The 16,260-nt window shown below is 33.8% G+C and overlaps 1 protein-coding gene across 2 annotated transcripts; it reads right to left on the reverse strand.

Moving 5' to 3' along the window:
* Positions 1-6,149: 6,149 nt before the first annotated feature.
* On the reverse strand, positions 6,150-13,399 carry LOC100776210 (formin-like protein 5). 2 transcript variants are annotated; one of them, XM_003526129.5, is made up of 7 exons: positions 12,461-13,398; positions 10,443-11,139; positions 9,573-10,362; positions 9,285-9,487; positions 8,579-8,814; positions 7,006-7,872; positions 6,150-6,418 (listed from the first exon to the last, which is right to left on the reverse strand). In XM_003526129.5, exons 1-6 carry the CDS (start codon positions 12,620-12,622, stop codon positions 7,024-7,026), a joined length of 2,937 nt encoding a protein of 978 aa, XP_003526177.1. In that variant the 5' UTR covers positions 12,623-13,398; the 3' UTR covers positions 6,150-6,418; positions 7,006-7,023. The 2 variants fall into 2 exon arrangements, with proteins under 2 accessions (XP_003526177.1, XP_040872615.1); XM_041016681.1 differs by lacking the exon at positions 6,150-6,418 and having other exon boundaries at positions 6,853-7,872; positions 12,461-13,399.
* Between the last annotated feature and the right edge of the window lie 2,861 nt (positions 13,400-16,260).

Raw genomic sequence — 16,260 nt, forward strand, 5'->3', positions numbered from 1 at the left:
TGGACTGACCTATTTAATAAAAAGGTTAGGTTCGGGCTTTTTTAAAAACCTATTAAATTAAATAGACCAGGCTTAGGCTTATTAAAAAGCCTTATAAGCCTGATAGGTCGGCATATATATATATATATATATATATATATATATATATATATATATATATATACTTATATTATTTTTTTGGGTACCAATATATATGTGTCATTGCATTGAACAGAACACACGGTATAATTAATATATTTTTTTAAAATTAGCAGACTTTGATTACACACTATTGCTCCATAACTTCCATTCTTATAATCAAGTAAGACTTTAATTACAATTTAAGTGGTATGAGTCATGTGTTGACTACCGTTTCATTCTTTTTACTATAGTTTTAAGAGATTCAATTCATTTCCTTTATATTCTTCATTATTTTTATTGGCTTATTTTCCTATTCCTTTTAACGTTTCCTTTTCCTATCACGTTTCTCTGTTGAAGTAAAACAAAAATCGTATCATTTTCACTTTAAGCTTTGATAGAGGTAAAACTTCAAAACCTAGTCATCTTTTCTTTCATCTTCTTATTCCTTTAACAAGTTTCATTATGAGTCTTGATTTAGGCATGTTCATGTTGGTTTTTTGTTACTTGGTGATATATGATTTCTATCAATACTTTTTTGCATGTCATTATAACTATTATATTTAGATAGCTTTTTCATTACAGAGGCAATGTAGTCTTGGGACATCAATTTTAATGGTTCCTCTTGTTGTTGTCCTATGTTGTGTCATGTTTTAATTCATATTTTTACTATGTTTAGCATATGTCTTCTCCCTTGAAAATTAGTGAACCAATAGCATCCACTCATACAAATGATAATGAGGTGAACCAATAGCATCCACTCAAGTAGAAGCTAACAATCAAGAAAATGAACATGAAGAACCAGTTGTCGGGAGAAAAAGGAAAAAAACTTCAGTTGTTTGGAATGATTTTGATGAAATGGAAATCTCCCCTGGGTGAATAAAGCTGTTTGCAGATATTGCAAAAGTAAATTTGCTACTGGTGGAACTGGGTCAAGTACTACCCATTTGCATTCCAAAAGTTGCATTCAAAAGAAGGCTAAAACAACTGCTGAAAGTAGACAACCCACCATTCCATTCCAGCCTTCAAATTCAAATAACCCTTTTATGATTCGCGGTGTTAGATACTCTAACAAAAAGATGAGGGAAATTATTGCAACTACTATCATGGTTCATGAATATCCTTTTAGTGTTGTTGAGGATTCTATTTGGATGTGGGCCTTCCAATATGCAAACCCTGATTTTCATAAGGTTACTCATAAAACTGCAAGAAATGATTGTTTGGCACTGATTGAGATGGAGAAGAAAATATTGAAGAAATTGTTAGAAAGTGTGAGCAAGATCAGTTTAACTATAGATATATGGAAATCTTGCCATCAAGTAGTTGAATATATGGTTATTATTGGACATTTCATTGAGACGCGGGATGGAATCTTCAAAAAAGAGTTTTAAGTTTTGTGAAAGTGCCTTCTCCAAGGCGTGGTATTGATGTTGCTGATGCTATTTTTAAGTGTTTGAAAACTTGGGGGATTGAAAATAAAGTTTTTTCAATATCTATGGATAATGCTTCTTACAATGACTCATGCATAAGATGTCTCAAAGAGAATATATCTCTAAGTAGTAAGTTATTCCTTGGTGGCTCTTTGTTTCATGTTAGATGTTGTGCTCACATGTTGAATTTGTTAGTGCAAGATGGCCTTAGTACAATTAAGGATATCATTTTCAATATTCGTGAAAGTGTCAAATATATTAACCACAATGATGCAAGACTAAAGGCATTTTGTGATGTTGTTGAGCAATAACGCTTGAAAGCAAGGAAACTTGTTATTGATTGTCCAACAAGATGGAATTCAACCTTTAATATATTGTTAACTACTTTGAAATTTAAGACTGCATTTGCTTCTTACAATGAAAGAGAGCCTCACTATAATTATGCACCTTCACTTGAGGAGTGGAATCAAGTTGAGAAAGTTTGTAAGCTGCTGGAAGTTTTTAATCTTGCTCCTCATGTCATCTCAGGTACAATAACAAATATTTTTTTTTGTATTTTATTAGATCACTTTATCTCTAAAAGTCTTTAATATAACTATTATTTAAATGTAGGTAGTGAGTATCCGACTGCAAATTTGTATTTGGCAGAAGTTTGGAAGGTTAAACAAATACTTGATAAGGAAATTAAAGATGAAGATCTCTTCATGAGGGAAATGGTAGGTCCAATGAAGAAAAAGTTTGACAAATATTGGGGGGAATGTAATATGTTGATGGCTATTGCAAGTGTTTTGGATCCTAGGTGCAAATTTCATATGGTGAGTATATGTTTTCCCTTGATATATTCTAAATGAGTTGCTGATGAGAATATAAAGAAGGTGAAAAGTTCATTTGAAGAATTGTATGATGAGTATGTAGGTCTATGTTTACAAGAGTCTACGTCTAGTGTTGCTAATTTGGATGATAATATTTCATCATCCTCCCAATTGAATACTTTAGTTGTCACAGGTTTTGACGAAATTATGAGCATGCTACATGAAAAGGAAGTTGTTTCTCCTATAAAATCATAATTGCAAGATTATCTTGATGAAGGTATTTATGTTCCTAACACTAATTCCTTTAGTGCTTTGGACTCGTGGAGGAACAATAGCATGAAATATAAGATATTGTCTAAGATGACTGCTGATATACTAGCTATTCCAATTTCAACTGTGGCATTTAAAATTCTGAGAAATTTTAAATTCTAACAATTTCAAATATTTCAATTGAAATTCTTTTATTTTCAAAATTTTGTGTTTGGATAAAAAAAAATTAAAATTATGAGGGCGAAAAAAATGAATGAAAAAAAAGAGAAGATATGATTGGTGTGCTAGTTATACGTGTTCATCTACGCTCACACCCGATCGATGTTTAACGAGCTCAGACGGTGTTTCTTGAAGAAGACTGTAAGAAGAGAATTTCAATTTCTCACATTTTAGAAGAAAATTGAAATTCCAGATTTTTAGTTGTTTAAAATTCCAAAATTTTAAATTCTTCACAAAAAAAATCCAAACAATGAATTCTAGATTACAGAAATTCAAATTCTCTAATAAATTACTTTTCTCAATTAAAATTCTCTATCCAAATGCACTCTTACCTTGTGTTTGGATCTGAAATTTCAAAATTTCAAGGAATTTGAAATGTCTAGAATTTGAATTGCTTTGTTTGGATAAATCAATTCAAATTTCTTTCATTTTAAATTCTTTGTTTGGATAGGCCAATTCAATTTCCTCCATATGCAAAATTTTAATTTTATATTTTAAATAGATGAAATTTTAATATTAAACTTTATAGAAAATAAATACAATCTAATTTTGAAATATTAATTAAAAAATATTTTCAATTTTTAATAATTTATAAATATAAAATATTGAAGATTTTAACCTGGGTTGTTTTGCCTGGCCACAACCAGTGATATTTTTAAACCGGCATCAACCAAGGTTATTTTTTGGTCGATATCAAATAGGAATTTTTTTGTCAAAGTATACCGGGAATATTTATCAGCTGACGTCAACCAGGACTATTTTTTGGCTAGTGTTGGTTGAGTCTATTTTTCAGCCGATGTTGGCTAGATTTTTTTTACCAACATCGGCTAGGGTTTGTTTGGCCAACACCGGCTAGGGCCTTTTCAAACGACATTGAGCAAGACTATTTTTAGCCAACGTCGGCCTAAAAAATCCTAGCAGGTGTTGACGAAAAAAGCTACCCAATATTGGCTAAAAAATAGCTTGGTCGATGTCGACTAATAGAACCTTCCCGATGTCGGCCGAAAAATACCTAGTCAAAGTTGGCTAAAAAAATAGCTTTGACTAATGTCGGACAAAAAACCTACCCAACATCGGCTATGAAATAGCCTTGGCTGATGTTGGCTAAAAAATAGTTCTGACCGATGTCGGTCAAAAATACCTAACTGGTGTTAGCAAAAAAATCCTAACCAACATCAACCAAAAAACCTAGCTAATGTGGTTAAGAAATAGCTCTGACTGATGTTAGCCAGAAAACCCTAGTCTATGTTAGCAAAAAAATCCTAACCGACATCAACTAAGAAAATTTAGTTGACATCAACCAAAACACCTTAGCTAACTTAGCCGATATTGGCTAAAAAATTGTTTTGGCTGATGTTGGTTGGAAAAACCTAACTGACGTCGGCTAAAAATCCTAACAGGTGTTTACACAAAAGTTAGTCATGACCGATGTCAGTAGAAAAAATCTAGCCAACGTTGGCAAAAAAAATCATTGGTCAACATCAACCGAAAAAACCTGGATGGCAACGACAAAAAAAATCCTTGGCCGACGTTAACAAAAATTTCCCATGACTGATGTTAGTGAGAAAATAACCCTAACCAACATCATCTAAAAAAAATCTTAGCCAATATCAACAAAAAATAGCTTTGGTTGACATCATACAAAAAAATTATGATCGAAAAAACCTCGGCCAACGCCAGTAAAAAACAACTTATGTCGCTATCGGCCATAAAAACTTTGGTCACCTGTAGTTGTAAGTGTTGAGCGAGAAAGAGTTGCGAGCAAGAACGTGAGTTAGTGTGAACATCTCCAAAAAAGGAATTTCAAATTCTATATTTTTTTAGAGATTTTGAAATCCTACTATTTTAGTCAATCAAAATGATTAATAAAAATATCAAAAATTAAATCTCATTTCAAATACTCCATCCAAACAAGCTATTTTATCATGAATCATTTTAATTTTCTTAAAAAAATGAATTCCGTTACTAAATTGCTCCATCCAAATCATTTTAACGTAATCTTTGTTAAACTATTTCATGTTACAGGTAAGGATATTAAACAATGTTCCGAGTCTTTTACAATGCTATCAAGGCCCCTTTTCTTTATACATAAATCACATGTTTCCTCATAGTAAGCAATCATGTTTGATATGATGTTTGCTTCTTTTATTAATTGTTAACTAGCACGTTTGCAAATGTGTCATATTTGCCCAGCCGTTACTAGTTTGTTGCTTTTACCCTTCATTTTATGAGTATTACACGCTATAAAATAAAAACAAATGTTAATTAGAGCTCTTAAAATATTAGTTAAGAAATTAAAAGTAAATTTTTTTTTATAAAATTATATACAAATGTTATTTATAATTTTTACAATATTTTTTTTCTTTTAATTTCTTATTCAATGCTTAAGTTGCCCCCTTGAAACAATATTGGATGACATTGACTTTTTTACAGTTAAGCTGTCTCATGTTATTTTAAGAATTGTGTTAATATTTAATTGTCCAATGTTAGATAGATGCAGTCATCTAATGGACATCTAGAGTACAACAACAAAATTAGGTGCTCCTTGATAGGTGCCATACCAACCTCGTTCCATGTGTAGAAGTGAATTACATCGGATTTGAAAGAAAAAAAAAATTGAACTCAAACATTTCAACAATTATGTAGTATTTTGTTTTTGGGGAACAATTATGGTGTTGGGTTGGGTTGTATTGGTTAACTTTAGCCCATGTGGGTCCATAATGCTTGTTCTATGAGTAAATGCATTGCGTCTGTGACCTCGTGGTGGCCTTGCATTTAAATTAAATTTTAGTGTAGGAATCTCTATTTAGGACATCTATTCTGACCTAGAAAACTGGGGCAGCTAATAATTATTATTTTATTCTTTTTCAAGTGCTTAATGATATTATTCAAGATATTTCTAATGCGATTCAAACCCCACACCAATCCATAGCTTTAAGTCTACTAATATAATTTTCAGCTTACAAAGTAATACGCAGAGTTATTCAGCCTAATTTGTGCTGTAACTACATTTATTGTTTTTCCATTATTTATGCAAAAATAGATTCTGCAATTGAGAGATTGTTTCCCTCGTGTACTTTCATAATTTAGCTACTTGTTTTATAATGTTTAAGACCTCAGAAAATAGCAAATACTTATCATCTAAGAAACAAATAGTGTCTTGGTTTTAAATCATAAATTGGAAAAGAGGGAGAAAAAAACATAAAACTACTTGTTGAATTTGATGCATATACGTGCACTTAACAAAGAAACCTTTTCCTAGATGTTTAAAAATGCATTATATGTTCATTAAAAAAACAAATTCAATAAATAAATGCACTGACATATCAAATTGAATAAAGAATCATGAAAAACAAAAATTCAAAACCCTACACAACTATAGTTCCAGAAGTGGCTGTTGTCTCAAACTATGAAACTAATTCCCAATGGGGGCACGACAATGATGATAGGAAGCAATTGCATTGGTTGATGATAGCTCCAGCCAGGTCTGTACATATGAACATTTTAGTTTGAGAAGTGTAAAAATCATGCCACTTCCATCATTCATGAAATACATATGTAACCATTGCTCTGCAAAAGTAAAGCCAAGAACCATGAATTCAAATTCAAATATCAATGATCAATAACATAATCCCCCACAAGATTAAGATACGCGGATAGCATTTGACTTGGTTTATTTGGGAATTTTCTTCTTAAAAGGAGAAACAATGCCAAACACAATTACAGAATCCCTAAAATGTAAAAAGGAGCTTCTCTTTAGAAAGAGTTTAATAATAAACATGCATTTTCAGAGTAAACATGCATTTCTTTATGACCTTAAAGGTTATTATTATAAAAGTAAACAAACATACTATGCATAACACTTTGTGATTGGATGACAATATAAAACTTTTACATTGTCAATGCATATATTTTTTACTCCTCTAGAAAGCATTTAAAAAATAGTTTATAAAATAATTTTAGATAAACTTTTGTGCTTCTCTTCCTACTTTTAAGCTAAAAAATTTAAAAATTGTCAAGTTTAACTTTAATTGAAGCATATTTTTAACATTGAAGTAGCTTTTTAAGGTCTAGAAAATCCTAGCCAAACACTACCCAGGTCTTTAATTATGGTAGACTGTACAAGGTCATGTTAGTAAGGGTAACAGTTTCAATACCACTTTCAATTTTTGAATCTATGGACTCTCATCGTCTGAACTAATGTCATCCATCCTCCTTTCAGCAATCGCTGGAAAAAGTCGCTGACGAAAATCAGGTGGTGGACGTGGTTCAGATGAAGATGCTTCTCGAGGAGTCTCTTGTTTTTGAGTTTTAACCGACTTCTTCTTTGTATCTCTCACCTCGTTGCATACTTTATCCACCATTATTAGGAAGTCTCGTACTACTATGAACAACCTGGTGCCTTCATCCTTCCCAGAATTCCCATGGAAGTAATCACCAGTGCTCTTCACCAAAGCCACGATTTTCTTCTCCTCTTCCAGCAGTTTCATAACATCAGCCTCAGCATTCTGCACAAAACTTTTCACTGTCTCACAAAACCCCCTATCTTCCTCCACATTCTTCATGCTTTTGTTTACCAAGTCTCGTGTTTTTATGAGACCATGGCCAAGTTTGGCAGTAGTTCCTGTTAAGCTGTCAGCATCTATAATTGCTGCTTTTTTTACATTCTCAAGTTCACTGCTCAATCGTGAAACCACCTGAAGACCGATTTCATGGTAGCGATCTTCTGTTTCTCGGGTACTATCGTGAAGGTCATCCAATTTAATACTAGACGATTTCTGGCTCTCTTTTGCCTTTCTGATGGCTTTTATGCCCTCGGAGCGGATAATCTCTAGAACAACAAAATGTAAGAGTGTAGTCTTGCCATCTGTTCCTTTTACATCAGATAATTTCAGAAGTGTATCAAGTTTAAATGCTTGTGCACCACCACGGAAAGTTCCATCATTCATTCGGTTGCCAGTTTTGAGAACGGCTTCAAGAAGCTTGAGGAACAGCCGGTTGTTTCTTAGTTCCTTACAAGCAACCTGACATATCAGATGAAGTTGCAAGAAGAATAAGATTTTATTCAAGGTAACAGGGCAATAAAAAAGAAACAAATACAAGGGCAGAGATTCTAAAACCAAAGGAATTACAATGAGGGATATCAATTACAGAACATTGCTGTGTTCGTTTGTGTGTATAAATGGTTTCAAATTTATTGATATAGCACAAAACTAAAATGATCACTAATTGCAATAAAACTCATAAAGTTACATACTAATCATAAATTTATTCAGGTTACATGTATATATCTTAACATGGATATGCATACAAAATAAAATAGAGTAACAAGTAAGGTATAGTTATTTGACTGATGCAAATAAGTTATTTAATGATACAAGATAAGAAGTTTCACACAGGTGTGAAATGATCCTTAACCCTGTTTGTATGCGTTTGTAATTTGTATTTGGAGAGGGTGCAGGGGATACTGACATCTAAATACAATGAAATTTGGTCATAAAGCAAAACTCTGCACATTAATTACAGCATCAATTTGGCATTACTAATGCAAGACATACTCTGTCAAACTTGACAGTTTGCTATTGGCAGTAGCTATATTAAGATGATATAGTACACAATAAGGTCATTGTACAATCTCAGTTGGCATTAAGTTGAACTAAAAAAATTTAACATCACGATCATCATTTGATAGAAAAGCATAAGCACTGCAACTGCATGTATGATGCATACCTCTAAAATGGCAAAAGATTCCATAGTAGTTGCAAGATCCTCTTTAAGTGAGCCCATGAAAAGGAGAACTTCCATTCGCTTAAATGCAAATGGAATGTCAACCATGGCTTTCAGGAAACGATCAGCAGGCCCAAGTTGAGATAGATCACCACTAAAAAGTCTAAGCTTAAGTTCTTCATCCGATGTTGGTGCCATCTTCAGCAAGGTTTGAAGGAATTCCGGGGGCAGCTCATGTCCTGATCAACCAAAGAGATTGCAAGTCTTTCATACAAACGGAACAAGACAACTAAACAATTTCACTTTTAAATTTCAATATATTATCATTCCTGGTAAATAAATTCCATCATGATTTATCGATGAAGTAAAGTTCAAAGCAATCAATCCAATTGTTCTGTAAGAAAATCATCAAAACAGCATAGCCAGGACTACCACAATCTATCTTCCCCGGTTTTCAAACATTATGATCATCAAAGAATTTTAGAACAGCATTCAAACCTATCTACAACACTACAACAATCTATCCCCTCAACAGCAAAGACATGGTGTTAGTTTGAAAGAGTCCATATGATACTACAAGTTTACAATGTTTTAGGGCAACTATGGGTGCACAGATGTGTCCTAGATAATGCGTTTTCCTAGAAGAACCTAATATTATCAATCAAGTTATCAACAATCTTTGAGGAAAATTAAAGGATCAAGAAAGCACCTTCATAAAGTGCATCACAAACTTCTTCCATTGTCACATTCAATGCACGCAACAGAATCAATAAATTCTGTGCTTTCTTTTTGTCAATGATCTGGATAAACAGTGGTGAAGGGTCTTGGGAGGAAGACTGTTTCTGTTTTTTACCATTGTTCTTATCCACAGCATTATAGCCAAAAAGCGTCTCTATCATCTCTTCATTAAACCTGTTAAATGTCTGTCATTTGAGAATACTATCGATAGATTAACTTAACTTTGATAAACAAAAGAGGTTTGGAAGTTATTCCTTACTGGAAAGATCCTGATTTGATTTGATTCCAAACCATTGACTGATCCGGGTTAGCTTGAACCTTATCCCAGAAGAAGGGCTTTAGCTTGGCTTTGGGAGCATCAGCTTCACCTTCTACTCCAGCTACAACTGTATCTTTTGATCCACTAGCTAACGGCCGCGGCACCTTTGAGCCAAACGAGGGTGGAGGTCGAGGAGGAGCCACACCACTCATAGGAGGTGGTGGTGGACGAGGACCAGGTTTGGCACCAGCTGGGGGTGGTGGAGGAGGAGGACCAGGTTTGGCACCAGCTGGTGCTGTGGGTGGTGGTGGAGGAGGACCAGGTTTCACACCAACTGATGCTGGAGGTGGTGGAGGAGGACCAGGTCTCGCACCAGCTAGTGCTGGCGGTAGTGGTAGAGGTGGGCCAGGTCTGGCACCAGCTGGTGGTCGGGGTGGTAGAGTGCTACTCAAACCAGGCTGTTGAGGGGCAGGAGGAGGAGCTGTAGCAACAGCAGCAACAGCAGCTGGAGCTGCATCACCAGAAGGTCTAAATGAAGGTGGCTCAGGAGGAAGAGGGTTTAGCCTGCCTGGAGGAGGTTTTAAAGGAGGCAGTCCAGAAAGGATTGTGGCTCCCACCCTCCCGGGAGGAGGTTTCAGTTCAAATGGTGATCCAGCAGCAGCATTAAGAGCTCCTATTGATTGGCTTTCCTGCACTGAATACTTCTTATTGTCCACCAAACCATTACTTGATGACTGAAACTCAACTTTCTCCCCTTTTATTGAATTTCCGAACGAATAACTGGAAGGACCTGTAGGATAAAATTCAACTTTGTCAAGACTAGTAAAAACTTATTAACAAGGTATGAATGAATGGTCATATGATACATACCAACAGAGTAGTCACTCATGCTCAAGCTAAGAAGAGGCCTATCATCATTGAGTCTGAAATGGCCAGTCTTACGATGCCGAGTACAGCATAAAAAGAGCAATGCTGCAGCTATAAATGTCACCAATGCAGTTATAACTACAGCAAGAACAACTGTTTTTTTATTACTATGCCTCTCTTCCAGTTTGTTAATGTCAGAAGATGGAGAAGAAATTTCTGAAGCTTCTTCTGGTGGAGTCAATTTTGGGAAAAATGATGTTGGTGGTAAAGGATGCGAAGGTTTATGAACTAGAGGTGCTGGAGCAAAAGGTGATGGGGCCAGACTGGGTTCAGATGATGGGGCCAGACTGGGTTCAGATGATGGTGCTAGACTGGATTCAGGAGATGGCGCTAAACTGTGTGTAGGTGATCCAACTGCAGGACCTGGACTAGGTGGTTCTGATATGTGTTGGAGCAAAATACGACCAAATTTTCTTTCAGGATCACTGGAACGGGAAAAAAGTGGTCCCATATAAGTGACATGCCAAATCTTGGAATCATCTTCTTTTCCTGAGACAGGTAATGGATGATTATTTTTTCTCAAACAGTGAAGAAAGTTCCCCAGGAATTGTGGACAGTAAGAACTGATAAATTTTTGTATTTCTTCCTGTTCTATTGGTTGAATCTCTGAACTGATTATATTGGTGCTGCCAGACAATTCCTGCAAGAGGCATAAATCATGATCATCAGCATCTTTCATTAAATGAAATAAATCTTCCCAGTAATATTTCCATAAGACCTTTTCCTGCGGTCAAGAAACTTAACTTTTAGGGTCTATCAATCCATTAAGATGGATGAAAGATTAGAGTCCATGACCACAGAAAAATGAAAAACAAGAAGCACAGTTCACTGTTCAATATAAGACCTCGATGACATGCTGGAAACAGGTAGTAAAATGATAGATCTAATCCTCCCTCTTTTCTTAAGCTCTTTCCACGTGAAAAGTGTCATGCAGAAGATAAACATAGAAGTAGGGTCATCCTCTTCTAGTTATCACGCTGCCCTAAATTTTGACTAAAAGTGCTAACTGATAAAACTTTGCCAAATGGTAAAAGAGGGAAATACTTGGATTTAATCTTAAGATGTCTCTATGTAATCAATATCACCGACAGTTTTGAGCTTCGTAGTCTACACAAAAAGTTGAGATATTGAAACAATTCCTACTAGCTCTAGGCCCAAATACCATTCAAGAGATCATATTTTTAGGGAAAACGTATTTTAGGTTCCTCAATTGTCTGTCAAAATTGGTCTTACTTAGTCCAACCACTATAAAAATGATGATTTTGGTACTCACACTTTTTATAATTGGTGAAATTCATCCCTCATTATGGAACTTAGGAATTAAGATACTTAGTTGAGGGACAGAATTCACCAAATATAAAAAAAAAAATAAAAATACGAGGATCAATATCATTGTTGTTGGGATAAGGACAAAGACCAATTTTGATAAAAAAAAAAATGACGGACCCAAAAACACATATTTCCCTGATCTTTATTTCCCACTTCATCAGGAAATCATGGATTTAGGCAATCATGTTAGCTATCTCTATCTGAAGCTAAAATCATTGTCAAATTACTTACCTCTATGTTAGCTACCTACCTCTATATGAGGCTAAAATAGAGGTCAGATTAACCAGATACTACCATTAGCCATTTGCTTAGGAGTTAAGAATTGTGAAGCACAAGCAAAAAGAGCTACAGGATATATCTGGTCTTAACTGCTTACAGCATTATTGGAACTGGGATTGTCAAATGAAAGAAATGACAGGCTAAGACAATCCAGACATCAAGGAAACAGTGAAACACAGCATCCACACCAACCTTTAAAGAAAAGGCAAACACCCTAATCAATGTAAGAACCCAAAATTTCGGAGTTCCTACACTATCTTCACTTTCTGGTGTTTTAATATTTGAACAAAAAACAGAACCAAATATATAAAAGAAACCTACAAAATTCAAACACTTAGTAAAGGGACCCTTACCGTGTGCTCATCTAACAATCCAGATGCTGGATCAAGTAACTCCCTAACAAAATCATTCTCTGCTTCCTTCTTTTCTATAGAACTGACTGCTGCCACAAGAAGAAGAACCGAAAGAACCCCAAAAGTAACCTTTATGTTAACCATATGTTTTTGAATTCCCATTTCGAAGTGCTTGATATGCTTCTCATTTCACCAAAGGGCTAAACCCCCTTCATCACCTACAACCACCCACCAAGAAAAAAGAACCTTCTTTTCACTATCCACTTCAATTCCTTCTCAGAACACCACAAACAGTGCTTACAGACGTTAATTCCCCAAAGACCAACCAAGGGTTTGTACCAAATATTAAAACTTCAAGATCAAACTAAAAGAACAAAATCAAACCCCAACAGAACCTTGCCCCAATCCAAAGCTTCCAACTTTAAACGAATCAGATCAAGTCCAGCCAAACCTCAACACAAGAATCAATCAAAGATCAACTCCAAACAAAAACAAAAACTTGGGTAGGCGTTTAAGCATCAAAATCTCTAAACCACCCTGCAAGTGCAAACAAACAAAAACCAGAGCTCCAAATAAAGATTCAAGAAAAGGGTCTTTGCTTCTTGCAGGATCCAAGACAGGGAACTCAAAAAGGACGGCTTTTGGCGTTGTTGACCATGACTATCGTGATTGTGACAAATTTTCTTTTTTTATCTTTGTGATGAACGTGTGTCAAAAATGGTAAAAAAAAAGAGAGAGAGACCAAAAAGCAAAGACTCTTATAGTAAAAAAAAGGAAATGAGAGAGAAGTTGATGATGTTAAGAAAAAGGAAGTTTCTTGGCGCCAGACAGAAGAACGAACCCTACGCGTAAAAAGAACCGTCCTAGGAGAAAAAATTCTGGATGGATGATGGATTCAGTCGTTGCCAAGCTGCTGCCACTTTCAAAATGTCTTGATTTGAGTTTTCTCACATTCTAACATCGAAGGAAATCCACGTAAAATTTTAAAAACTAAATACATAAAACTTTTTTATTTGTAATAATCATTTCAATTATTTTAAAATAATTATTTTAAAAATTAATAAATTTATCATATATTATAAATTATGATAAAATAATTATATAAAACTTTTTATATTCTCACTTGATAAATCTTTTTATTTATTTTAAATTATTATACTTTGAAATTTGAACAATGACAACAAGAAATAATGGTCTGTTTGTTAACGTTAGCAAATTTCTAATTAAAAAAACTATAAATTTCATTTTTCATCATTTGATTCAATTTCTAATTTATAAAATTTAGAAGTTTCCTATTTTCAACAAATTGTGATCTATAACAAATATAGATAAATTTACTCCATTTCTAATTAACTATTAACAATTTACTCACGGTTAATTAGTCTCTACACTATATAATAATAACACATTATAATAAAATTTTTTTGTCAAAGAAGCATATTATTATAATTACGGGGTAAATGTGCACTCAGTTTTTGTATTTGGCCGCATTGGTAATTTTCTATATTTTAAAAATGATCAATTTAATTTATAAATATAAAAATATATAAACACTTTAGCATGATCATCAAATTATCTTTATTTTTTTAATATTTTTGACAACCTGACATGTGAAGAATAAAGTGAAAAATCCACGTAATAAAAGTGATCTTTATCCATTGAGATAGATATTTGTGAACCAAATTATTAGTTTTATCTTTTTATTTTTACTTTTAAAAATCGCCACACAAAGTGATCATTTATCTATTGATTTTATTTTTACTTTTTGTGAGAGAAAGGCTAAACTTGTTGCTAAGTGTATTCTTTTTCGTTTTTTGCATAGTCGATTGGCAATAGTGGATGATTTTGCATATGTTTTCTCTGTATATGTTTCTTTCCTTGTCAAATCTGAAACCCTCCGACCCAAATAAAGTCTCAACTTCGATTGCATTGTAGCCTCCGATGACTAGGCCACCTATGTTGCAGAAGATCATCGCAAAAAGGTCCTATGCGAATTCAACCTCCTCATCTTCAGTTTCTCTATTGTCGCCTTTGGGCTATAACTCAACCCCCCATCTATGGCTCCTTCGCCACTACGAAGCAAGACCACTACAAGAAGGACCTTTGCAAACTCAATTTTCATCTTTGATTTATCTTTTGTCGTTGCCTACAACTCATGCGTAAAATGTGTACTTGCCAAGGGCAAGTATACCATATATAGTAGCAACAATAGACTTGAAAATTCAAATATCGTACCTCAGAGATTAGTTGTATTCCCAAATAATCTAAATATCATAAGTTAAATAATTTTGGGTTTTTATCTTGAGTTGGGGATTATTTGAGTTTGCATTCAATAAAATAAAACTAGAGACATACAACAGTTTCAAGAAAGAGATATGTATGAGAAACGAAGACTTAGATTATGATTTCACATGTATTATTTTCTCCTAATTCCTAATTCAATTCAGACATCTCAATTATTAAATAATTGTCTAATACCTCTTAATTTAATTGTCAACCTATGTTAAGGTCTGAGAAGACTGTTCCCCCTAAATTAATCTCACATTGGTAATTTGGGATTTAATTTAAGGTTAAGGATGAACAACAAAGAGATTTGTATAAAGGAGGTTTATGACACTAGTTTGGTCATATAAGTTTTATGAACCCTATCATTTTGTAGTTCAGTTAATTACAAGTAGATGGTCACTAACATGCAATGGACTAAGAATTAGACTGATCAATTCCAATATAAAATAGAAAGCAGTAGAAAGACTTAATGATCTTAATAAAAGATGGAGTGCAAAATCTTCAATTTCTTCATGGTGGAGGGCATAATCTACAATTTCTTCATGGTGGAGGGCATAATCTTCAATTTCTTCATGGACTTGTGCTAATTTTGACTCTTTCACTCTACCGAGCATCTATATTTCCTACAACACAAAACTAGAGCCCAAACATGAACTGTGCCAAGAAAAATGCATGAAAATAGCATAAAAACTCATGCAAAATATCACTCAAAATATGATTTAGCAACCTTATATCCGGCTTCTCTGATGCTGATGACGACAATGTCGACAAGGAGATCACCAACATCAAGTGGTTCTTCCCCCTCTCTATGACCCATGGCATGAATTCTTCAACTTTACCCCGTATGGGTCACTTGCGACAATCGTCCATTAATTGATGCTCCATTTTTTGGTTTCTTTTATTTGTTTGGTTTGCTTGTTAATGTCATGAATTTGTTTTGTTTCTTTATTGGTGTTTTTCTGATCTTAGTTATTTTCAAGTGCACACAAATTGGTTTGGACTTTGGAGGATTTGAAATTAATTGGTTAAGAGATTTGTTGATATTAAGTTAATAATCCTAATTCCTAAATTTGTGGTTTAAAAAATTGAATTGATTTATATTTGGATTTAGAATGAAATTGAAGAAATAAGAATTCTTCCCGTTGAATGTGTGTTTTTAAATTCACATAATTATTGGGGACCATTTTTTGATTAAGTTGTATTTTTAGGGACCATTTTTTTGTTACATAAGAACATATTAACACAAAATTAGGAAGAACAACCTTCTTCTCAAAATACTCATTATTTTCTTAAATTTTAAAATTAACATTTAAAAGAAGTTTTTACTGACAATTAAGTCAAAACACTATTGGCTAATGTAAAATGTCTCGTGCGCTTATGAATTTGTCATTTCAGCATCAACATGTCACACATACACTAAATATTAACAGAATCAGAGATAACTTAACGAGCAAATTAAATTGTCGATATATTTACATATTTATAAATTAAATTGATTATTTTCTAAGTATATG

The sequence above is a fragment of the Glycine max genome, chromosome 6 (genome assembly GCF_000004515.6).
Source record: "Glycine max cultivar Williams 82 chromosome 6, Glycine_max_v4.0, whole genome shotgun sequence".
NCBI lineage: Eukaryota > Viridiplantae > Streptophyta > Magnoliopsida > Fabales > Fabaceae > Glycine > Glycine max.

What these genes read in the sequence shown, in the direction of transcription:
- LOC100776210 (XM_003526129.5), bottom strand. Translation starts at nt 12,622, where the DNA reads ATGGGAATTCAAAAACATATGGTTAACATAAAGGTTACTTTTGGGGTT. An exon ending in CATGAGTGACTACTCTGTTG is followed by an intron (nt 10,363 to 10,442) that starts GTATGTATCATA and finishes TTTATCCTACAG; the next exon opens with GTCCTTCCAGTTATTCGTTC. An exon ending in AATCTTTTGCCATTTTAGAG is followed by an intron (nt 7,873 to 8,578) that starts GTATGCATCATA and finishes CTGATATGTCAG; the next exon opens with GTTGCTTGTAAGGAACTAAG.